At 54.2% G+C, this 23,132-nt stretch overlaps 1 protein-coding gene across 1 annotated transcript in view; it reads right to left on the bottom strand.

The window, feature by feature from the left end:
• The window catches only part of LOC142920811 (cadherin-2-like), a 46,271-nt gene extending 25,561 nt beyond the window's left edge, over window positions 1-20,710 (bottom strand). The window contains exons 1-10 of the mRNA XM_076062902.1: window positions 20,697-20,710; window positions 20,451-20,658; window positions 19,524-19,676; window positions 18,677-18,821; window positions 13,478-13,647; window positions 5,647-5,757; window positions 4,369-4,511; window positions 2,400-2,542; window positions 1,119-1,205; window positions 617-844 (exon numbers count right to left, since the gene is read on the bottom strand). Of these exons, the coding sequence (XP_075919017.1) occupies window positions 617-844; window positions 1,119-1,205; window positions 2,400-2,542; window positions 4,369-4,511; window positions 5,647-5,757; window positions 13,478-13,647; window positions 18,677-18,821; window positions 19,524-19,676; window positions 20,451-20,658; window positions 20,697-20,710 (1,402 nt within the window). The remainder of the gene's footprint in view (window positions 1-616; window positions 845-1,118; window positions 1,206-2,399; window positions 2,543-4,368; window positions 4,512-5,646; window positions 5,758-13,477; window positions 13,648-18,676; window positions 18,822-19,523; window positions 19,677-20,450; window positions 20,659-20,696) is intronic.
• Window positions 20,711-23,132: the final 2,422 nt, after the last annotated feature.

Raw genomic sequence — 23,132 nt, 5'->3', positions numbered from 1 at the left:
AGGCCTTAACTTTAACATCTATTTCTGTGACCAGTCACAAGCTAATCCCTTAGCTGTTTAATGCTAAATTACTAGTTGCTTCTGTGGATGTGTAGGTTTTGACTTTAACATAGCCATTCCTGTGACCAGTCACAAGCTAATCCCTCAGCTATTTGATATGTAAACACCTTTGTCAAGGTGCCTCACTTCTCCCAACCAGCTTAAAGTCGCTACAAATCTTAACATCGTTCATTGAAGCTCTGTCGTCCCGACAGGTCTGTACCTTTCACCTGTGGCCGAAACGTCATGAGAATTTTATTGTGTTATTTTATTATTTTATTCTCATTCTACGTGAACTTACCGAAAGAACCAAAGAAGACGACAATGATGACGACGTTGATGATGACGACGATGACGACAATGATGACAATGACGACGATGACGACGACGTTCATAATGACGATGATGACGGCGATGACGACGACAAAAATGACGATGACGACGTCGATAATGACAATGACGACGACGTTGATGATGACGACGATGATGACAATGATGATGACAATGACGACGACGACGACGCCGAGCGCCATCTCCCGAGCGGTGCATTCCCCCCCCCCCCCCCGGCAGCGCTCACCGTCGACCTGGCGGAGCGTCCGGTCGTCGTCGCCGCCGCCGCCGGGCGCCAGCCGGAAGCGGAAGGGGCGGCCGTTGGGGTCCTCGTCAGCGTCCGAGGCGATGACGGCGACGCCGGTGCGGGGACACGCGGCGGTCCCACGCGGCCACACGGCGGCCGTGGGGGCGTTGTCGTTGACGTCGCTCAGCAGCAACTCCAGCGTGGCGGTGCCGCTCGCGACGGGGGAGCCTGCTCACACACACGCACACATACACACGTACACACACACACGTACACACACAACAAAGACAAAGATCCCCCATATAGCCTTAACAGACTGTAGGGGCAAGTGCTGTTACACACACACAAACGTACACACACGTACACACACACATGTATACACACACACACATACACACACATGTACACACACACGTACGCACACACACACGTACACACACACAAGTACACACACACATACACACACGCACGCACACAAACGCACGTACACACACACACACACGCGGCCACACGGCAGCCGTGGGGGCGTTGTCGTTGACATCGCTCAGCAGCAACTCCAGCGTGGCGGTGCCGCTCGCGACGGGGGAGCCTGCTCCACCGTCGCAACGTGCGCACGCACGCACACACACACATACACACACGCACACACACACATGTACACAAACACGCGCACACACGTATACACACACACGCACGTACACACACGTACACACACACACGCATTTACACACACGTACGTACACACACACACGCACGTACACATACACACGCACACACACGCACGCACAACACACGTACACATGCACACACCACACACGTACGTACACCCACACGCACGCACACAGGCACACACACACACACACGTACGCACACACGTACACACACACGTACGCACACACACACACACGTACACACACACACGTACACACGTACGCACACACGTACACACACACGTACACACGTACGCACACGTACACACACACACGTACACACACACACGCATGTACACACACACACGCACGCACGCGCACACATGTACACACACGTATACACACACACGTACACACACGTACACACACACACGTACACACACACGCAGGTACACACACGTACGTACACACACACGCACGCACACACACGTACACACACACGTACACACATAAAATGTAGTGAAGGTGGGTCACTAGGGGGCGTAGCGTTGGTTACACAGAGGGGAATTGTGGGTGCAGTAGCCCTCTCTGCCAGCAGGGCATGCAATGTCATGGAACGGGACCTAGGGGGCGTAGTGCTGGTGGCTGTCAGAGGACGTAGCAGCCCGGCTGGCTTGCAGGGCACGTGATAGGCCAAAGGTGACAGATGGGACACGTGGGGCACGGCCCAGACACCTTCTGGTAGGTTTCAGAAGGGGGCGTGGCCGAGGGCGTGGCCAGGCCACGCCGGGGGCCATAAAAGGGAGGTCCCGAGGCCGGGTCGGGGCCGTCTGCTGGAGTGGAGTCCTCGCTGCCGCGCCTTCCCCTGGGTCCTCGCTCTTCACACTCGGCATTGTGGGTCAGGCAGCATGCTGAGCGTCCTGACCCATCTGCAGTGATCCCATGTGTGAACAGAGTGTCTAAAAGTGTAGAACAAACGTGTGTGTGTGTGTGCCTCCTACTACCAGCATCTCAGAAGTGACCCTCTACACACGTACACACACACACGTACACACACACGCGCACGCAGCGACGGCAAGCGTGGCTGTGAGCGAGGGCGTGGCCGCGGGCCCCGCTCCCCTGTAACCCCGCACCGTCGTCAGTCGCCAGGAACGTGGCTGTGTAGACGTTGCGCTGCACAAGAGGCGACTCGCGGTCGAGCTCCGCCGCCGTGCTCACCGCGCCGCCGGCCGCGTCGATGTCAAGCCAGTCGCCCGGCACCCGCAGCTTGCGGTAGCTGCACGCACGCACAAAGATCCCCCAGGTAGCCTCGACGGACTGTCGCGGCGAGTGCTGTTAGTGGCGAGTAGGCAGACACCTACACACAGACAAAGATTCCCTACCGTGTAGCCTCAACAGGATGTAGGGGCAAGTGCTGTTAGCGAGTAAAGTGTAGTGTATAGTGTAGTGTATAGTAGTGTAGTGTAAAGTAGTGTATAGTGTATAGTAGTGTATAGTGTCGTGTATAGTAGTGTAGTGTATAGTGTAGTGTGAAGTGTAGTGTGTAGTGTATAATATTGTATAGTGTTGTCTAGTGTCACGCCATGAACAGACTGTGGTAACTTACCTGCAGTAGCAGACATACATCAGCAGGGGGTGGTATGTGGGCTGCTAGGGTTCCCCAGACCCCAAGAGGGGGTGGGCTGGGGGAATATTCCAGGATCCCCCAGAACATTCTGGAAGGGAGGCGTGGCCAGGGGCGGAGAGACCCTGGAGGGTTATAAAAGCCGGACCCTTGAACGGGTTCGGCAGTCATCCCCAAGCCGAAGACTGAAGACCGCCGGGCTTAGAGTAGGACCCTGGGAACCCCCAGACCCGACGTCCTTGTGAGGGCAGGGACTTAGTGGGACAGTGGTTGGACCCTGGGAAACCCCAGACCCTACGTCCTTGTAAGGGCCGAGACTTAGTAGGACAGTGGTTGGACCCTGGGTACCCCCAGACCCGACGTCCTTGTGAGGGCAGGGACTTAGTGGGACAGTGGTCGGACCCTGGGTACCCCCAGACCCGACGTCCTTGTGAAGGCAGGGACTTAGTGGGACAGTGGTCGGACCCTGGGTACCCCCAGACCCGACATCCTTGTCAGGGCAGGGACTGAGTGGGACAGTGGTCGGACCCTGGGTACCCCCAGACCCGACGTCCTTGTGAGGGCAGGGACTTAGTGGGACAGTGGTCGGACCCTGGGAACCCCCAGACCCTACGTCCTTGTAAGGGCCGGGACTTAGTAGGACAGTGGTCAGACCCTGGGTACCGCCAGACCCGACGTCCTTGTGAGGGCAGGGACTTAGTGGGACAGTGGTCGGACCCTGGGTACCCCCAGACCCGACGTCCTTGTGAGGGCAGGGACTTAGTGGGACAGTGGTCGGACCCTGGGTACCCCCAGACCCGACGTTCTTGTCAGGGCAGGGACTGAGTGGGACAGTGGTCGGACCCTGGGTACCCCCAGACCCAACGTCCTTGTCAGGGCAGGGACTGAGTGGGACAGTGGTCGGACCCTAGGTACCTCCAGACCCGCTGTACTTCTAAGGTCCGGGACTGAGTGGGACAGTGGCCAGGACCCGAGGACCTTGGCTGGGTCGGGTCAGGATAGCCTCCCCTAGGGCCCCTAGCCAGAGGGCTGAGAGTGGTCCCAGTGTTCGGAGGCACGATAGCCCGGAGGCCAAACCTCCCCAAGCAGCGGGTGAAAGGGGCCGTTACCCCTCAGTGTTAGGGACCTTGTATTGAGTTATTGGCAAATAAAAGTGTTGCCTCAAGTACCGGCTCTCCCTCGTCTTTGGGCTCACTACACTCGTACAGCACTAACCAGTAGTGTATTGGAGAGCAAATCCACGACATTTCCTATCTGAGTACCGTGACATTTCACCAGTAATTACGACAACGACACCCAGCTTCATCAGGCGACAGCCACATTGGCGGAGAAGTCTTCCTCCTGTTTAGGTTGTTGTGGTTGTTGTTGTGGTTGTTGTTGTGGTTGTTTTGCTTGTTGTTTTGGTTGTTGTGGTTGTTCTGGTTGTTGTTGTGGTTGTTGTTTTGGTTGTTATCCGCTTGGCGGGGAGTTGTACTCACCGCAGGCTCTGCTTCTGTGCGGTGTCCGGGTCCCGTGCCACCAGCGTGGTGACGGCACTGCCCAGGGCGAGGCCTTCGGCCAGCATCACCTGCTGTAGCCGCGGCTCAAACAGCGGAGCCTCGTTCTCATCCTCAACACTCACCTGCCGGGGAGAGACGCGGCGCACGGGGAGACAAGCTGTGGGGGGGAGAGACGCGGCACACGGGGAGAGACACGGGGAAAAACATGGAGATAGGTACGGGGAGAGACACGGGGAGAGATGCGGGGAGAGACGCGCACGGGGAGAGACACGGGGAAAAACAAGGAGATAGGAACGGGGAGAGACACGGGGAAAAACATGGAGATAGGTATGGGGAGAGACGCGGGGAAAAACATGGAGATAGGTACGGGGAGAAACACGGGGAAAAACATGGAGATAGGGACGAGGAGAGACACGGGGAAAAACATGGAGATAGGTACGGGGAGAGACACGGGGAAAAACATGGAGATAGATACGGGGAGAGACACGGGGAGAGATGCGCGGAGAGACGCGCACGGGGAGAGACATGGGGAAAAACATGGATATAGGAACGGGGAGAGACACGGAGAAAAACATGGAGATAGGTACGGGGAGAGACGCGGGGAAAAATATGGAGATAGGTACGGGGAGAGACACGGGGAAAAACATGGAGATAGGCACGGGGAGAGACACAGGGAAAAACATAGAGATAGGTACGGGGAGAGACACGGGGAAAAACATGGAGATAGGTACAGGGAGAGACATGGGGAAAAACATGGAGATAGGTACGGGGAGAGACACAGGGAAAAACATGGAGATAGGTATGGGGAGAGACACGGGGAGAGATGCGGGGAGAGATGCGGGGAGAGATGCGGGGAGAGATGCGGGGAGAGACGCGCACGGGGAGAGACACAGGTAAAACATGGAGATAGGCACGGGGAGAGACACAGGGAAAACATGGAGATAGGTACGGGGAGAGACACGGGTAAAAACATGGAGATAGGTACGAGGAGAGACGCGGGTAAAAACATGGAGATAGGTACGGGGAGAGACACGGGGAGAGATGCGGGGAGAGATGCGGGGAGAGATGCGGGGAGAGACACGGGGAGAGGTCGGGGGTGGCGGCTTTTCCGCAGGAATCTTTGTTTGTGGCGGGAGAATCCGAACAGCTGTGAAGCTCTTGAGCAGCTCGCAGGTGTCCAGAGCCGGGTGCGGGTGGCACGGGAAGACCGTGGGGGGGCCGTGCGTGGGCCATGTGGGGGCCGTGGGGGTCACTCACCGTGACGGTGGCGGTACTCTCTGGAGGGGGCCGCATGGTTTTCACGAGCGGCTCCTCGTTATCCACGAAGACGATGAGTTGGTATGACGATGACGTCTCAAAGTCTAAGGGCTGCGGCGTACACGCACACGTACACACACACGTACACACATACACACACGTACACGTACACACACACACGTACACACGTACACCCACACGTACACACACACACGTACACACGCACACGTACACACACACGTACACACGTACACACGCACACGTACACACACACGTACACACGTACACACACACACGTACGTACACACGCACACGTACACGTACACACGTACACACACGTTCACACACACGCACGCACACGTACAAAAGGCAAAGATCCCCCGTATAGCCTTAGCAGACCGTTTGGCCAAGTGTTGTTAGCGAGCACCTATGAAGGCTGGAATGGCACACGTGGGGGTGGGGAGCCAGTACCACGCCCGTCCACCTTTGTCTCCCCAGTGCTGGCGACGTTGACGTTCGGACACCGTGCCCCCCCCCCTCACCCCCCACTGGACGTCTGTGAAAAAATACCTCCCTAGCTGCCTCCATCTTCTCCCTCCCCATCCTCCCCTCCCTCCCCTCCTTCCCCTTCCTTCCCTCCCCCACTTCCTTCCATCCCCCTCTCCCCTCCCCATCCTCCCCTCCCTCCCCCACCTCCTTCCATCCCCCCCTCCCCTCCCCTCCCTCCGTCCCTCCCTCCCTCCCCTCCTTTCCCCCCCTCCCCTTCCATCCCTCCCCTACCTCCCCTCCCTCCCCTCCCTCCCCTCCCTCCCCTCCCCTCCCTCCTTTCACCCCCTCCCCTCCCTCCCACGCGTTACCTTGACAACGACGATCCTGCCATTGTTGGTGCCGGGGTCGGTCTCCACGACAAACAGGTCGCCGGGGTCTCCCGCCCCCCACTCCCCCCCCCCCTGCCCCCCCCCGCGGAGGGAATAGTGGACACGCCAAGCCGCCATGCCGGCCTCGTCCGAGTCGATCACTGAGAGGGGCGGCATCGTCACCGGCACCCCCACGGCGTTCTCACGGACCGTGCCGAACCACTACGGCGATGAAGATGCCGAGAGAAGGGGGCGGACAGGGGGGGTGACGTTGTTGTTGTTGTATACCGCCTATGGTGCAGTGTTGAGTCTATGGTGCAGTGTTGAGTCTATGGTGCAGTGTTGAGTCTATGGTGCAGTGTTGAGTCTATGGAGCAGTGTTGAGTCTATGGTGCAGTGTTGAGTCTATGGTGCAGTGTTGAGTCTATCATGCAGTGTTGAGTCTATGGTGCAGTGTTGAGTCTATGGAGCAGTGTTGAGTCTATGGTGCAGTGTTGAGTCTATGGTGCAGTGTTGAGTCTATCATGCAGTGTTGAGTCTATGGTGCAGTGTTGAGTCTATGGTGCAGTGTTGAGTCTATGGTGCAGTGTTGAGTCTATGGTGCAATGTTGAGTCTATGGTGCAGTGTTGAGTCTATGGGGCAGTGTTGAGTCTAAGGGCAGTGTTGAGTCTATGGGCAGTGTTGAGTCTATGATGCAATGTTGAGTCTATGGTGCAGTGTTGAGTCTATGGTGCAGTGTTGAGTCTAGAGTGCAGTGTTGAGTCTATGGTGCAGTGTTGAGTCTATGGGCAGTGTTGAGTCTATGGTGCAGTGTTGAGTCTATTGTGCAGTGTTGAGTCTAAGGGCAGTGTTGAGTCTATGGTGCAGTGTTGAGTCTATGGTGCAGTATTTAGTCTATGGAGCAGTGCTGAGTCTATGGTGCAGTGTTGAGTCTATGGAGCAGTGTTGAGTCTATGGTGCAGTGTTGAGTCTATGGTGCAGTGTTGAGTCTATGGTGCAATGTTGAGTCTATGGTGCAATGTTGAGTCTATGGTGCAGTGTTGAGTCTATGGTGCAGTGTTGAGTCTATGGGGTAGTGTTGAGTCTAAGGGCAGTGTTGAGTCTATGGGCAGTGTTGAGTCTATGGTGCAATGTTGAGTCTATGGTGCAGTGTTGAGTCTATGGTGCAGTGTTAAGTCTATAGTGCAGTGTTGAGTCTATGGTGCAGTGTTGAGTCTATGGGCAGTGTTGAGTCTATGGTGCAGTGTTGAGTCTATTGTGCAGTGTTGAGTCTAAGGGCAGTGTTGAGTCTATGGTGCAGTGTTTAGTCTATGGAGCAGTGCTGAGTCTATGGTGCAGTGTTGAGTCTATGGAGCAGTGTTGAGTCTATGGTGCAGTGTTGAGTCTATGGTGCAGTGTTGAGTCTATGGTGCAGTGTTGAGTCTATGGTGCAGTGTTGAGTCTATTGTGCAGTGTTGAGTCTATGGTGCAGTGTTGAGTCTATGGTGCAGTGTTGAGTCTATGGTGCAGTGTTGAGTCTATGGTGCAGTGTTGAGTCTATGGTGCAGTGTTGAGTCTATGGTGCAGTGTTGAGTCTATGGTGCAGTGCTGAGTCTATGGTGCAGTGTTGAGTCTATGGGCAGTGTTGAGTCTATGGTGCAGTGTTGAGTCTATCGTGCAGTGTTGAGTCTAAGGGCAGTGTTGAGTCTATGGTGCAGTGTTGAGTCTATGGTGCAGTGTTGAGTCTATGGTGCAGTGTTGAGTCTATGGTACAGTGTTTGGTCTATGGTGCAGTGTTGAGTCTATGGTGCAGTGTTGAGTCTATGGTGCAGTGTTGAGTCTATGGTGCAGTGTTGAGGTTGGGTGGTGGTGACGGTGTGAGTGTGGGTGGTGTGTGGTGGTGGCGGTGGTGGTGCCGGCGTGCCGTACGGTTCTTCTCGTGAACTCGGGGGCGATGTCATTGATGTCGGTGATGGTGACGATGGCGGTGGCCGTGGTCGAGAGTCCGATGTTGGCGTCTCCCTCCATGTCCGAAGCCATCACCACCAGCGAAAAGTGCGCCACTCTCTACACAGAGCGGACACTCCCACACCGTCACCCCCCGGCACACGCACGGAGTGGGTTTGTAGCGCAGAGCGGTAACCGCTATACATGGCGTGCACAGAGAGACAAACACACAGACACACACAGACACACACCTCAAACAGACAAACACACACTAGAGACAAACACACACACACAAACACACACACAGACACACACATAGACACAGACACACAGACACACACAGACACACACACGGACACACACACAGACACACACAGACAAACACCTCACAGAGACACACACACACTAGAGACAAACACACACACAGACACACACACAGACACACACACAGACGTACACACAGACAAACACCTCACAGAGACACACACACAGTAGAGACAAACACACAGACACACACACAGACACACACAAAGACACACACACAGACACACACAGACACACACAGACACACACCTCAAACAGAGACACACACACAGTAGAGACAAACACACAGACACACACATAGACACAAACACACAGACACACACATAGACACAGACAAAGATCCCCCATATAGCCTTAACAGACTGTAGGGGCAAGTGCTGTTAGCGAGCACCTATGAAGGCCGGAACGGTACACGAGGGGGTGGGTGGCCAGCACCACGCCCGACCGCCTTTGTCTCCCTAGTGGCAATGTTTACACACCGCACCAGGTACTCATTTGAGGCCGAGTCGACCTAGGGGGGCCCGGGACCGGTTCAGACAATCGTCACACGAACGTTGTGTCCGTGATGTGCGGCAGAAGCCAGATTAAACGATGCGGAAAACTGCATCAGTGCACAAAATGTACAGTATTTGTTTTGCTTTACAGATACAACAACAGTCAGATGTTCTAGACACAGACTCACACAGACACACACACAGACACGCACAAACACCTCACAGAGACACACACACAGTAGAGACAAACACACAGATACACACACAGACACACACACACAGTAGAGACAAACACACAGACACACACATAGACACACACACACAGACACACACCTCACAGAGACACACACAGTAGAGACAAACACACACACAACAACAACCGCCATTCGCCACTAATTGGCGGTGACGTCACCACGACGCTTGTGCCAGGCTATGTGCACCCTGAGGCCACGTGAAGTGTCGAACGCCCGCTGGCAGGAGGTCACGAGGCAGACCCAGGCGCCACGGGTCGACTGACTGAGATGACTGGCTGATGCACCACCTGTTCCCCCTACTGTGCCAACCTGCTGTGCTTTAGCCACCCGGCGCTCCGCTCGTTGTTGTGAGCGTCGCTCCTCCGCCCTCCGTTGTTGTTGGAGGGCGACTACCTCCAACTGCCCAGTAGCGTCCTTCACGAGCCTCCTCCACAGAGGCCGATCTTGACACCGCTGGTACCAGTCATCGGCAAGTCCACTCAGCTCCACGTCCTCCTGTACCACATCACTCCATCTCTTCTCTAGCCCGTGCCGCGCTAGCTTAGCCCCCTCGATCCGGCCGAACAAAAGCTGTTTCGGCATGCGGTGGCTGGGCATGCGGGCTACATGACCCAGCCATCGCAGCCTTCCCCGCCGGAGGAGCTCACCGAAGGGACTTTGCCCAGATCTTTCAAGGATTTGTGAGCTCCTCACACAATCCAGTCTGGTTAAACCCAGGATGGATCATAGGCAGGCCAGCCTAAATGTTTCTAACCGGCGAAGATGTTCCATTAGGGGTGTCCACGTTTCGCAAGCGTAGAGAAGGAAGGGAATGACCGTGGCCGAGAAGACCTGAAGCTTAGTGCGAAGCAACAAACCAGGTAGCTTGCACACAACGTTACGCAACCGATGAAAAGATATTGCCGCTCAACTTATTCGGAGTGAGACCTCTACTGTTAAACTGGAGCCAGTCATAAGCACACTGCCCAGGTATGGGAAACTCTCCACTCTCTCCACAACTGCCCCAGTGGCAATGTTTACACACCGCACCAGGTACTCATTTGAGGCCGAGTCGACCTAGGGGAGCCCGGGACCGGTTCAGACAATCGTCACACGAACGTTGTGTCCGTGATGTGCGGCAGAAGCCAGATTAAACGATGCGGAAAACTGCATCAGTGCACAAAATGTACCGTATTTGTTTTGCTTTACAGATACAACAACAGTCAGATGTTCTAGACACAGACTCACACAGACACACACACAGACACGCACAAACACCTCACAGAGACACACACACAGTAGAGACAAACACACAGATACACACACAGACACACACACACAGTAGAGACAAACACACAGACACACACATAGACACACACACACAGACACACACCTCACAGAGACACACACAGTAGAGACAAACACACACACAACAACAACCGCCATTCGCCACTAAGTGGCGGTGACGTCACCACGACGCTTGTGCCAGGCTATGTGCACCCTGAGGCCACGTGAAGTGTCGAACGCCCGCTGGCAGGAGGTCACGAGGCAGACCCAGGCGCCACGGGTTGACTGACTGAGATGACTGGCTGATGCACCACCTGTGCCCCCTACTGTGCCAACCTGCTGTGCTTTAGCCACCCGGCGCTCCGCTCGTTGTTGTGAGCGTCGCTCCTCCGCCCTCCGTTGTTGTTGGAGGGCGACTACCTCCAACTGCTCAGTAGCGTCCTTCACGAGCCTCCTCCACAGAGGCCGATCTTGACACCGCTGGTACCAGTCATCGGCAAGTCCACTCAGCTCCACGTCCTCCTGTACCACATCACTCCATCTCTTCTCTAGCCCGTGCCGCGCTAGCTTAGCCCCCTCGATCCGGCCGAACAAAAGCTGTTTCGGCATGCGGTGGCTGGGCATGCGGGCTACATGACCCAGCCATCGCAGCCTTCCCCGCCGGAGGAGCTCACCGATGGGACTTTGCCCAGATCTTTCAAGGATTTGTGAGCTCCTCACACAATCCAGTCTGGTTAAACCCAGGATGGATCATAGGCAGGCCAGCCTAAATGTTTCTAATCGGCGAAGACGTTCCCTTAGGGGTGTCCACGTTTCGCAAGCGTAGAGAAGGAAGGGAATGACCGTGGCCGAGAAGACCTGAAGCTTATTGCGGAGCAACAAACCGGGTAGCTTGCACACAACGTTACGCAACCGATGAAAAGATATTGCCGCTCAACTTATTCGGAGTGAGACCTCTACTGTTAAACTGGAGCCAGTCATAAGCACACTGCCCAGGTATGGGAAACTCTCCACTCTCTCCACAACTGCCCCATCACCGATTGGGAGTTGTGGGGGTGGAGTGTCCGATGGTACAAAATACCCAGGCAGGTGCTTAGTTTTGGTGGGGCTGATGGTAAGGCCCCACCTCTTAGTGGCACGCTCCAGTCTCAGCAGCAGCGTCTCCAACTCCTCCTCTGAATGAGCAGCTATTACCAAATCATCAGCATACATAACGTGGTTGAGCATTCGGGAGCCATCCCTTGACCGCACCCGGGCGTCGATCAGCCTCCCATTATATCTGTACCATATGGAGATTCCTCCGGTACAGCTATTGAAGGCTTCACGAACTACGTGGTCAAAATAGATGTTAAATAATGTGGGAGCTAGAGGACATCCCTGTCCCACCCCAAGGTTAAAAGGGAATGGCTCTGACTGCCGGCCACGTAGTTTTACCCAGGCCCGCTCACCATCATGAAGGTCCTTAATGATCGTGAGCAGAGGGTCAGGTACTCCAAAAGCACGAAGAACAACCCAGAGCCCAGGCCTACTGATGGTATCATAGGCCTTGACCAGGTCAATTATGCAGAGATGTAGGTCTTTTTGGAATCCCTACAACTCTGCTGTAGCAGACGGACAGAAAATATGGCATCTGTGCAGGACCGCCCTTTCCTGAAACCGCATTGGGGCTCCGCAAGCCTCTCCTCAGCGTGCCTGGCAAGGCGATGTTGAATAATCCTTGCCAGGACCTTTCCTGGCACACTGAGGAGTGAGATCCCGTCCAGTGGTCCAGACTGTTGTTATGATGTCATATAGGGCAGTCTGTGCACAAACGCCGCCCTCCCTCAGCATTTCGCTTGGGAGATCATCTCTGCCCGCTGCCTTTCCTGGTCTCAGACTCCGGATCGCCTTCAGTACTTCCTCAACAGATGGCACCTCAGCCAGCCACTCACAGGGGGTGACTTCTTCCAAAATTTGAGGCACCACAGCCTTAGCAGGGTCATCCTCACTTTGTGCCACGATGTTTTCCTGGCTGAGGGATTTTCCCTCCCCCAGGACCTCACAGAAATGCTCAGCAAATCTGCAAACCTGTTCCTGGGGGTCGGAGATTGGATCACCGTTTTTTCCCCTAATGATGGTAATAGGTGTGGCACTGCAGGTTACTTTTTTGATGGAGTTATATACACACACACACACACACGTGTACACACACACACGTGAACACACACACACGTGTACACACACACACGTGTACACACACGCGTGTACACACACACGTGTACACATACGCACGCGTGTACACACACGTGTACACACACACGCGTGTACACACACACATGTACACACACGCGTGTACAGATTACTTTTTTGGAGTTAAATAGACACACACACACAGACACACACACAGACACACACACAGACACACACACAGACACACACACACACAGTAGAGACAAACACACAGACACACACATAGACACACACACAGACACACACAGACACACACAGACACACCTCACACAGACAAATACACACTAGAGACAAACACACAGACACACACATAGACACAGACACACACACACAGACACACACACACACAGACAAACACACACTAGAGACAAACACAGACACAGACACACACATAGACATAGACACAGACACACACAGACACACACACACACAGACACACACAGATACACACACACAGACACACACAGACGTGATACCCACCTCTCGGTCCAGCCGGACAGTATTGGTGATGATGCCTGTGAATCTGTCGATGGTGAACACGCGGTGTGCAGTCATCATGGGAACCTGCAACACTATATGGTAGCGAATCGCTCCGTTGAGCGTCAAGGGGTCATCCATGTCACTCGCCACCACCCTCATCACGAAAGTGCCTGACACGGCCGGAGGGAGGGGAAGGAGTGAGTGTTTGTGAGTGTATCTGTGTGTATGTGTGTGTGTGTCTGTGTGTCTGTGTGTGTGTGTGAGTGTGTGAGTGAGTGAGTGTGTGAGTGTGAGTGTATGAGTGTGTGTGTGTATGCGTGAGTGTGTGTATCTGTGTGTATGTGGGGAGCGGTAGTGTAGCGATTAGCGCGCTGCGCTAGCGATTAGCGCGCTGCGCTAATCGCTACACTAGGTCGACTCAGCCTCAAATGAGTACCTGGTGCGGTGTGTAAACATCGTCACTAGGGAGACAAAGGCGGTCGGGCGTGGTGCTGGCCACCCACCCCCTCGTGTACCGTTCCAGCCTTCATAGGTGCTTGCTAACAGCACTTGCCCCTACAGTCTGTTACAGGCTATACGGGGGATCTTTGTGTGTATGTGTGAGTGTGTGTATCTGTGTGTATGTGTGAGTGTATGTGAGTGTGTGAGTGAGTGTGAGTGAGTGTGTAAGTGTGTATGTGTGAGTGTGTATGTGTGTGTGTGAGTGTTTGAGTGTGTATGTGTGAGTGTGTATGTGTGTGAGTGTGTGAGTGAGTGTGTGAGTGAGTGTGTGAGTGTGAGTGTATGTGTGTGTATGTGAGTGAGTGTGTATGTGTGTATGTGTGAGTGTGTGTATCTGTGTGTATGTGTGAGTGTATGTGAGTGTGTGAGTGAGTGTGAGTGAGTGTGTAAGTGTGTATGTGTGTATGTGTGAGTGTGTATGTGTGAGTGTTTGAGTGTGTATGTGTGAGTGAGTGTGTATGTGTAAATGAGTGTGTGAGTGTGTGAGTGTGTATGTGTGAGTGTGTATGTGTGTGTGTGTGAGTGTGTATGTGTGTGTGTGAGTGTGTATGTGTGTATGTGCCGGATGGGCAACTCTGTCGTGGACAGTGCTGTGGGGGGAGGTCCAATTTCGATTGGCTCCTCCCCTCATGGCGTCTGAGTTCACCACAGGGGCTAAACGTGGGCTCTGGACGGGTGCGAGGGGCTGGTAACCCCTCCACCTTCAATGAATTACCACTAAACTACGACTGAAATATATAACTAATAAGCTTGTGCCGGAGGCCCCGGGGGGCCAGGCGTCTATGACGTCTCCTGGCCAAACCCCAATTGGCGGAACCAGGAGATTGAATATCTACCCTCGGGGCTCCTCCAGAAACAACGAAAAACCACTACGGGTGGCCACGTGGAATGGTCGAACGTTCAATGCGGAGGAGAGGCTGCCACTCCTCTGTCGGGAGCTGGGCCGGTACCGCCTGGATCTATGTGGCATTCAGGAGGTCCGGTGGACCGGTTCTGGCTCCTGCCACCATGAGGGTTGGACAGTCCTCTACTCGGGGCACCAGACTGCCAAACAACAGGGTGTGGCTATTCTTTTGAACAAAAGAATGAAGGGGGCGTGGGAGCGTGGCGGTGAGGTGTGGGAAGCTGTAAGCCCCAGGCTACTTTGGGCTCGCCTTCCCATCAACCGGAGGCTAGGAATGGTGGTCGTGGTTACTTATGCCCCCACCGAAGATGAACATCCGTGGAGGGATGCAGGCAAAGCCGATGAGTCAGATGCCTTCTATGACCTCCTGTCACAGGTGCTGGCTAAAGTGGCCCCACGGGATAGAGTCATCATGTCTGGTGACTTCAATGCCCGAGTTGGTCATGATACTGGCACCTGGTCTGGAGTGATTGGAGGGCATGGGCCAGATCAGCTCAATAACAACGGTAGGAGGCTGCTAGATTTTTGTGCAGCCCATGGGCTTGTAATTACCAACACGCTGTTCCGGCATCGGCGCATCCACACAACATCATGGATGCATGCCGGGTCCAAGCAAGAACAGCTGCTGGACTACATAGTGACGGACGAGCGGATGCGAGCCCATGTCCTTGACACCAGGACCTACCGTGGAGCTGATCTGCCCTCTGACCATCGACTAGTCATCTGTAAGATGCGCCTGCCATTCTACCACTCCGGAGGTGGGTGTACACCCAGGACCCCATTCCGACCTAAAGTGGCCTGGTCTCAGTTATCTGATGAAAGTTGCAAGCGAGAATTTCATCATCGCTTGCGGCTGGGATTGGCATCGTTCCCGACTCCTCCTGATGTCGAGGGTAAATGGGCGAGGTTTAGGACTGTGACTCATGCAGCTGCAATGGCTGCTTTGGGTACGCGGTCCAGACCTCCCCAGAGATCCTGGCTGACAGAGGAGGTGTTCAGGATGGTTGAGAAAAAGCGACAGGCCCACTGTCATCGGCTACAGAATCCCACATCAGAGAATGAGGCTTACCGCAGCCTTCGCTCGGAGGTTCGGAGAGCCGTGAGGCGCTGCAAGGATGGGTGGTGGTCGCGGGTTGCTGAGGAGATGGAGTCTGCCTCAGTGGCCCGTGATCACAAATCTCTATTTAACTCCATCAAAAAAGTAACCTGCAGCGCCACACCTATTACCATCATTAGGGGAAAAAACGGTGATCCAATCTCCGACCCCCAGGAACAGGTTTGCAGATTTGCTGAGCATTTCTGTGAGGTCCTGGGGGAGGGAAAATCCCTCAGCCAGGAAAACATCGTGGCACAAAGTGAGGATGACCCTGCTAAGGCTGCGGTGCCTCAAATATTGGAAGAAGTCACCCCCTGTGAGTGGCTGGCTGAGGTGCCATCTGTTGAGGAAGTACTGAGGGCGATCCGGAGTCTGAGACCAGTAAAGGCAGCAGGCAGAGATGATCTCCCAAGTGAAATGCTGAGGGAGGGTGGCGTTTGTGCACAGACTGCCCTATATGACATCATAACAACGGTCTGGACCACTGGACGGGTTCCGCAGGATTGGAAGGATGCCCTGGTGGTCCCCCTCTTTAAGAAGGGGGACCGCACAGACTGTAACAACTACAGGGGCATCTCACTCCTCAGTGTGCCGGGAAAGGTCCTGGCAAGGATTATTCAGCATCGCCTTGCCAGGCACGCTGAGGAGAGGCTTGCGGAGCCCCAATGCGGCTTCAGGAAAGGGCGGTCCTGCACAGATGCCATATTTTCTGTCCGTCTGCTACAGCAGAGGTGTAGGGAATTCCAACAAGACCTACATCTCTGCTTTATTGACCTGGTCAAGGCCTATGATACCATCAGTAGGCCTGGGCTCTGGGTCGTTCTTCGTGCTTTTGGAGTACCTGACCCTCTGCTCACGATCATTAAGGACCTTCATGATGGTGAGCGGGCCCGGGTAAACTACGTGGCCGGGAGTCAGAGCCATTCCCTGTACACCTTGGGGTGCGACAGGGATGTCCTCTGGCTCCCACATTATTTAACATCTATTTTGACCACGTAGTTCGTGAAGCCTTCAATAGCTGTACCGGGGGAATCTCCATATGGTACAGATATAATGGGAGGCTGATCGATGCCCGGGTGCGGTCAAGGGATGGCTCCCGAATGCTCAACCACGTTATGTATGCTGATGATTTGGTAATAGCTGCTCATTCAGAGGAGGAGTTGGAGACGCTGCTGCTGAGAATGGAGTGTGTCACTAAGAGGTGGGGCATTACCATCAGCCCCACCAAAACTAAGCACCTGCCTGGGTATTTTGTACCATCGGACACTCCACCCCCACAACTCCCAATCGGTGATGGGGCAGTTGTGGAGAGAGTGGAGAGTTTCCCATACCTGGGCAGGGTGCTTATGACTGGCTCCAGTTTAACAGCAGAGGTCTCACTCCGAATCAGTCGAGCGGCAATATCTTTTCATCGGTTGCGTAACGCTGTGTGGAAGCTACCTGGTCTGTCGCTCCGCACTAAGCTTCAGGTCTTCTAGGCCACGGTCATTCCCTCACTTCTCTACGCTTGCAAAACGTGGACCCCCCTAATGGAACATCTTCGCCGGTTAGAAACATTTAGGCTGGCCTGCCTACGATCCATCCTGGGTTTAACCAGACTGGACTGTGTAAGGAGCTCACAAATCCTTGAAAGATCTGGGCAAGGTCTCATCGGTGAGCTCCTCCGGCGGGCAAGGCTGCGATGGCTGGGTCATGTAGCCCGCATGCCCAGCCACCGCATGCCGAAACAGCTTTTGTTCGGCCGGATTGAGGGGGCTAAGCGGGCGCGGCACGGGCTAGAAAAGAGATGGAGTGATGTGGTACAGGAGGACGTGGAGCTGAGTGGACTTGCCGATGACTGGTACCAGCGGTGTCAAGATCGGCCTCTGTGGAGGAGGCTCGGAGGGCGGAGGAGCGACACTCACAACAACGAGCAGAGCGCCGGGTGGCTAAAGTACAGCAGGTTGGCACAGTAGGGGGCACAGGTGGTGCATCAGCCAGTCATCTCAGTCAGTCGACCTGTGACATCTAGGTCTGCCCCGTGACCTCCTGCCAGCAGGCGTTGGACACTTCACATGGCCTTAAGGTGCATATGGCCTGGCACAAGCGTCGTGGTGACGTCACCGCCACTTAGTGGCGAATGGCGGTTGTTGTGTGAGTGAGTGTGTGTGTCTGTGTGTACCTGTGATTGTGTGTGAGTGAGTGTATGTATGAGTGAGTGTGTGTGAGTGTATGAGTGAGTGTGTGAGTGTATGAGTTAGTGAGTGTATGAGTGAGTGTATGAGTGAGTGTATGAGTTAGTGAGTGTATGAGTGAGTGTATGAGTGAGTGAGTGTGTGAGTGAGTGCATGAGTGAGTGGTTGCCATGGCGACATCGTCATCATCCTCGCCATCGTCGTCGTCATCATCATCATCGTCATCATCATCATCGTCGCCATCGTCATCATCATCGTCATCATCGTCATCATCGTCATCGTTATCATCGTCATCGTCATCATCATCGTCATCATCATCATCGTCGCCATCGTCATCATCATCGTCATCATCATTGTCATCATCGTCGTCATCGTCATCATCGTCATCACCATCATCGTCATCATCATCGTCATCATCATCACCATCATCGTCATCATCATCATCATCGTCATCATCACCATCATCACCATCATCATCATCGTCATCATCATCATCGTCATCATCGTCATCATCGTCAGCGCACCTTGCGGGGATCCTTCGACGACGCTGCTGTGAAAGACTTCCTTGGCGAACGTGGGACGGTCGTCGTTGACGTCAGTGACATCAACGACGAGGTCCACTGGCTTCTCCAGATGACGCCCACTCGTGTCCACAGCGTAGCACTTGAGCTGCAGTCACAACACTGTGGTGTAGTAGTGTATAGTGTAGTAGTGTATAGTGTAGTAGTGTATAGTGTAGTAGTGTATAGTGTAGTAGTGTATAGTGTAGTAGTGTATAGTAGTGTAGTGTATAGTGTAGTAGTGTATAGTATAGTAGTGTATAGTGTAGTAGTGTATATAGTGTAGTAGTGTATAGTGTAGTAGTGTATAGTGTAGTAGTGTATAGTGTAGTAGTGTATAGTGTAGTAGTGTATAGTGTAGTGTATAGTGTAGTATAGTAGTGTAGTAGTGTATAGTGTAGTGTATAGTGTAGTAGTGTATAGTGTAGTGTATAGTGTAGTGTATAGTGTAGTGTATAGTGTAGTATAGTAGTGTATAGTGTAGTGTATAGTGTAGTGTATAGTGTAGTAGTGTATAGTGTAGTAGTGTATAGTGTAGTAGTGTATAGTGTAGTAGTGCAGTAGTGTATAGTGTAGTAGTGTATAGTGTAGTAGTGTATAGTGTAGTAGTGTATGGTGTAGTGTATAGTGTAGTGTATAGTGTAGTGTATAGTGTAGTGTATAATGTAGTGTATGGTGTAGTGTATAGTGTAGTGTATAGTGTAGTGAAGTAGTGTAGTGTAGTAGTGTAGTGTATGGTGTAGTGTAGTAGTGTAGTGTATAGTGTATGGTGTAGTAGTGTATAGTGTAGTGTAGCGTGAGTGGTCCGTACCCGATACTGAGCGATCACCTCCCGGTCCAGGCTCCTGGTGACTGAGACTCTCCCCGTCACGGTGTCCATGACGAACAACCCCACGGGATGCTGGTCGGCGCCGTCCCCCAGCAAGGCATAGCGGATGTCCACCCCGGTGGTGTTGGACTTCACCTGTTGGGGTGCCGTGACGAACGTGGGGGCGGCGATGATGCTGTGACGGCCGCTCCTACGCTGGACTTCTTTCAGCGCTCTCACGCTCACCTCACCCTCGACTCTCGACACTGCCCCACAGACCTCCCACGGCGGCGTGCGGATGTCTCGGCTGTCCGCGTCTCGTCGATTCGTTGACCTTTCCCTGGACTCTGCGCCACCGCCAGAAGCGTTTCTGTCACCCCCCACCGTGCCCCCTACTGAGCGTGGCAGAAAAGAGCTTCCCGGCTCTACGGATTCCTCCTCCTCCCCCTCCTCCTCCTCTACCTCCTCCTCCTCGTCTCTCTGGTCCAGCTCCACCACCTCCACCTTCTCCACGCGTCCTAACCCTAGGCTAGGGTTAGTTTAGGGCTAGTTAAGGGCTAGTTAAGGGTTAGTTTAGGGTTAGGTTACGGCAAGTTTAGAGTTAGTTCATGGTTAGGTTAGGGTTAGTTGAGGGTTAGTTTAGGGTTGGGTTAGGTTAGAGTTAGTTAATGGTCAGGTTAGGGTTAGTTGAGGGTTATGTTAGGGTTAGTTTAGGGTTAGTTGAGGGCTAGTTTAGAGTTAGTTAATGGTTAGGTTAGGGTTAGTTGAGGGTCATGTTAGGGTTAGTTTAGGGTTAGTTGAGGGCTAGTTTAGAGTTCGTTAATGGTTAGGTTAGGGCTAGTTGAGGGTTATGTTCGGGGTAGGTTAGGGCTAGGATGAGGTTATACGACAATAAGAATGAGAACGCGCCACATCCGTCACGCAGCGCACCTGCACCAGCAGCTTGGGGAAGGGCCCGCGGTCATTCTCGGGCACGGACACCTTGGGGATGAGCCAGGTCCGTCTCCAGCGACGACGACTCGCACCTTGGCCTGGCTGCTGGAACCTCACCACCACCTCCTCCACCTCCTTCTCCACCTCCTTCTCCACCTCCACCACCTCCACCTCCTTCTCCACCTCCTTCACCTCCTCCTCGTCTCTCTCTTCCTCCACCTCCTTCTCCACCTCCTTCTCCACCTCCTCCTCCTCATTTCTCTCCTCCAGCTCCACCACCTCCACCTCCTTCTCCACCTCCTTCACCTCCTCCTCATCTCTCTCTTCCTCCACCTCCTCCTCCACCTCCACCTCCTTCTCCACCTCCTTCTCCACCTCCTCCTCGTCTCTCTCCTCCTCCACCTCCTCCTCCTCCACCTCCTTCTCCACCTTCTCCTTTCTCTCCTCCAGCTCCACCACCTCCACCTCCTCCACCTCCTTCACCTCCTCCTCGTCTCTCTCCTCCTCCACCTCCTCCTCCACCTCCTTCTCCACCTCCTCCTCGTCTCTCTCCTCCTCCACGTCCTCCTCCACCTCCTTCTCCACCTCCTCCTCGTCTCTCTCCTCCTCCTCCTCCACCTCCTCTACCTCCTCCTCCACCTCCTTCTCAACCTCCTCCTCCACCTCCTCCACCTCCTTCTCCACCTCCTCCTCGTCTCTCTCCTCCAGCTGCACCACCTCCACCACCTCCACCACCTCCACGCGTCTCTCCCCGCGCTCTCCCTGTGCGGGGTGCGGTGAAGACGACACCAAACGTCATCGTGAGCGAGGCCACTTCATTCCTTTTGTCGGCTGGTGGAGGGATTCTTAACGACACGGAATTTGGCCAGATAGTGACGCGTGTGTGTACGTGTGTGTGTATGTGTGTAAGTGTGTGTGTACGTGTGTGTGTGTCTCTGTGTGTACGTGTGTGTGTATGCGTGTAAGTGTGTGTGTACGTGTGTGCCGGACGGGCAACGCTGTCGTGGGCAGTGCCGTGGGGGGAGGGCGAATTCCGATTGGCTTTTTGTCCCATGTAACCACCACAGCAGCTAATTGGGGGCTCTGGATGGGTGCGAGGGGCTGGTAACCCCTCCACCTTCAATTAATTACCACTAAACCACGTTTAAAATATCTAATTAATAAGCTTGTACAGGAGGCCTCGGGGGGATAAGCATCTATGACGTCTCCTGGCGAAAACTCCATTTGGCAGAGCCAGGAGACTGAATCCTTACCCTCGGGGCTCCTCAAGAAACAACAAAAAAACACTGTGTGGCCACGTGGAATGTTCGAACGCTCACTGCGGAGGAGAGGCTGCCACTCCTCTGTCGGGAGCTGGACCGGTAGCGCCTGTATCTCTGTGGTATTCAGGAGGTCCGATGGACCGGCTCTGGCTCCTGCCACCATGAGAGGTGGACAGTCCTCTCCTCGGGGCAGCAGACTGCCAAACAACAGGGTGTGGCTCTTCTTCTGAATAAAAGAATGAATGAGGCGTGGGAGCGTGGCGGTGAGGTGTGGGAAGCTGTAAGCCCCAGGCTACTCTGGGCTCGCCTTCCCATCAACCAGAGGCGAAGAATGGTGGTAGTGGTTACTTATGCCCCCACTGAAAACGAACATCCATGGAGGGATGCAGGCAAGGCCGATGAGTCAGCTGCCTTCTATGACCTCCTGTCACAGGCGCTAGCTAAAGTGACCCCTCGGGATAGTCATCTTGGTCATGATGCGGGCACCTGGTCTGGAGTAATTAGAAGGCATGGACCAGATCAGCTCAATAACAACGGCAGGAGGCTGCTAGATTTTTGTGTAGCCCATGGGCTTGTAATTACCAAATGTGTTTCCATCATCGGCGCATCCACACTACATCATGGAAATGGACTAGGTTTAGGACTGTGGCTCATGCAGCTGCAATGGCCGCTTTGGGTACACAGTCCAGACCTTCCCAGAGACCCTGGCTGACAGAGGAGGTGTTCAAGCTGGCTGAGAAAAAGTGACAGGCCCCCTCTCAACGGCTACAGCATCGCATGTCGGATAATGAGGAGGCTTACCGCAGCCTTCGCTCGGAGGTTCGGAGAGCCGTGAGGCGCTGCAAGGATGGGTGGTGGTCGCGGGTTGCTGAGGAGATGGAGTCTGCCTCAGCGGCCCGCGATCACAAATCGCTCTTTAATTACATCATAAAAGTAACCTGCAGCCCCACACCTATTACCATTTTAGGGGAAAGAACGGTGATCCAATCTCCGACCCCCAGCAACAGGTTTTCAGATTTGTTGAGCATTTCGGTGAGGTCCTGGGGGAGGGGAAATCCCTCACCCAGGAAAACAACATGGGACAAAGTGGTGATGACCCTACCGAGGCTGCGTTGCCTCAAATATTGGAGGAAGAAGTCACCCCCTGTGAGTGGCTGGCTGAGGTGCCATCTGTTGAGGAAGTACTGAAGGCGATCCAGAGTCTGAGACCAGGAAAGGCACCGGGCAGAGATGATCTCCTAAGCGAAATGCTGAGGGAGGGTGGCGTTTGTGCACAGACTGCCCTATATGACATCATAACAACAGTCTGGACCACTGGACGGGTTCCGCAGGATTGGAAGGATGCCCTGGTGGTCCCCCTCTTTAAGAAGGGGGACCGCACAGACTGTAACAACTACAGGGGCACCTCACTCCTCAG

This window comes from Petromyzon marinus, unplaced genomic scaffold (genome assembly GCF_048934315.1).
Source record: "Petromyzon marinus isolate PM22_M1 ecotype Great Lakes invasive population unplaced genomic scaffold, UKy_Petmar_22M1.pri1.0 PM_G_Scaffold_77, whole genome shotgun sequence".
Classification (NCBI taxonomy): Eukaryota; Metazoa; Chordata; class Hyperoartia; order Petromyzontiformes; family Petromyzontidae; genus Petromyzon; species Petromyzon marinus.
This window is presented reverse-complemented; position numbering and strand designations above follow the sequence as displayed.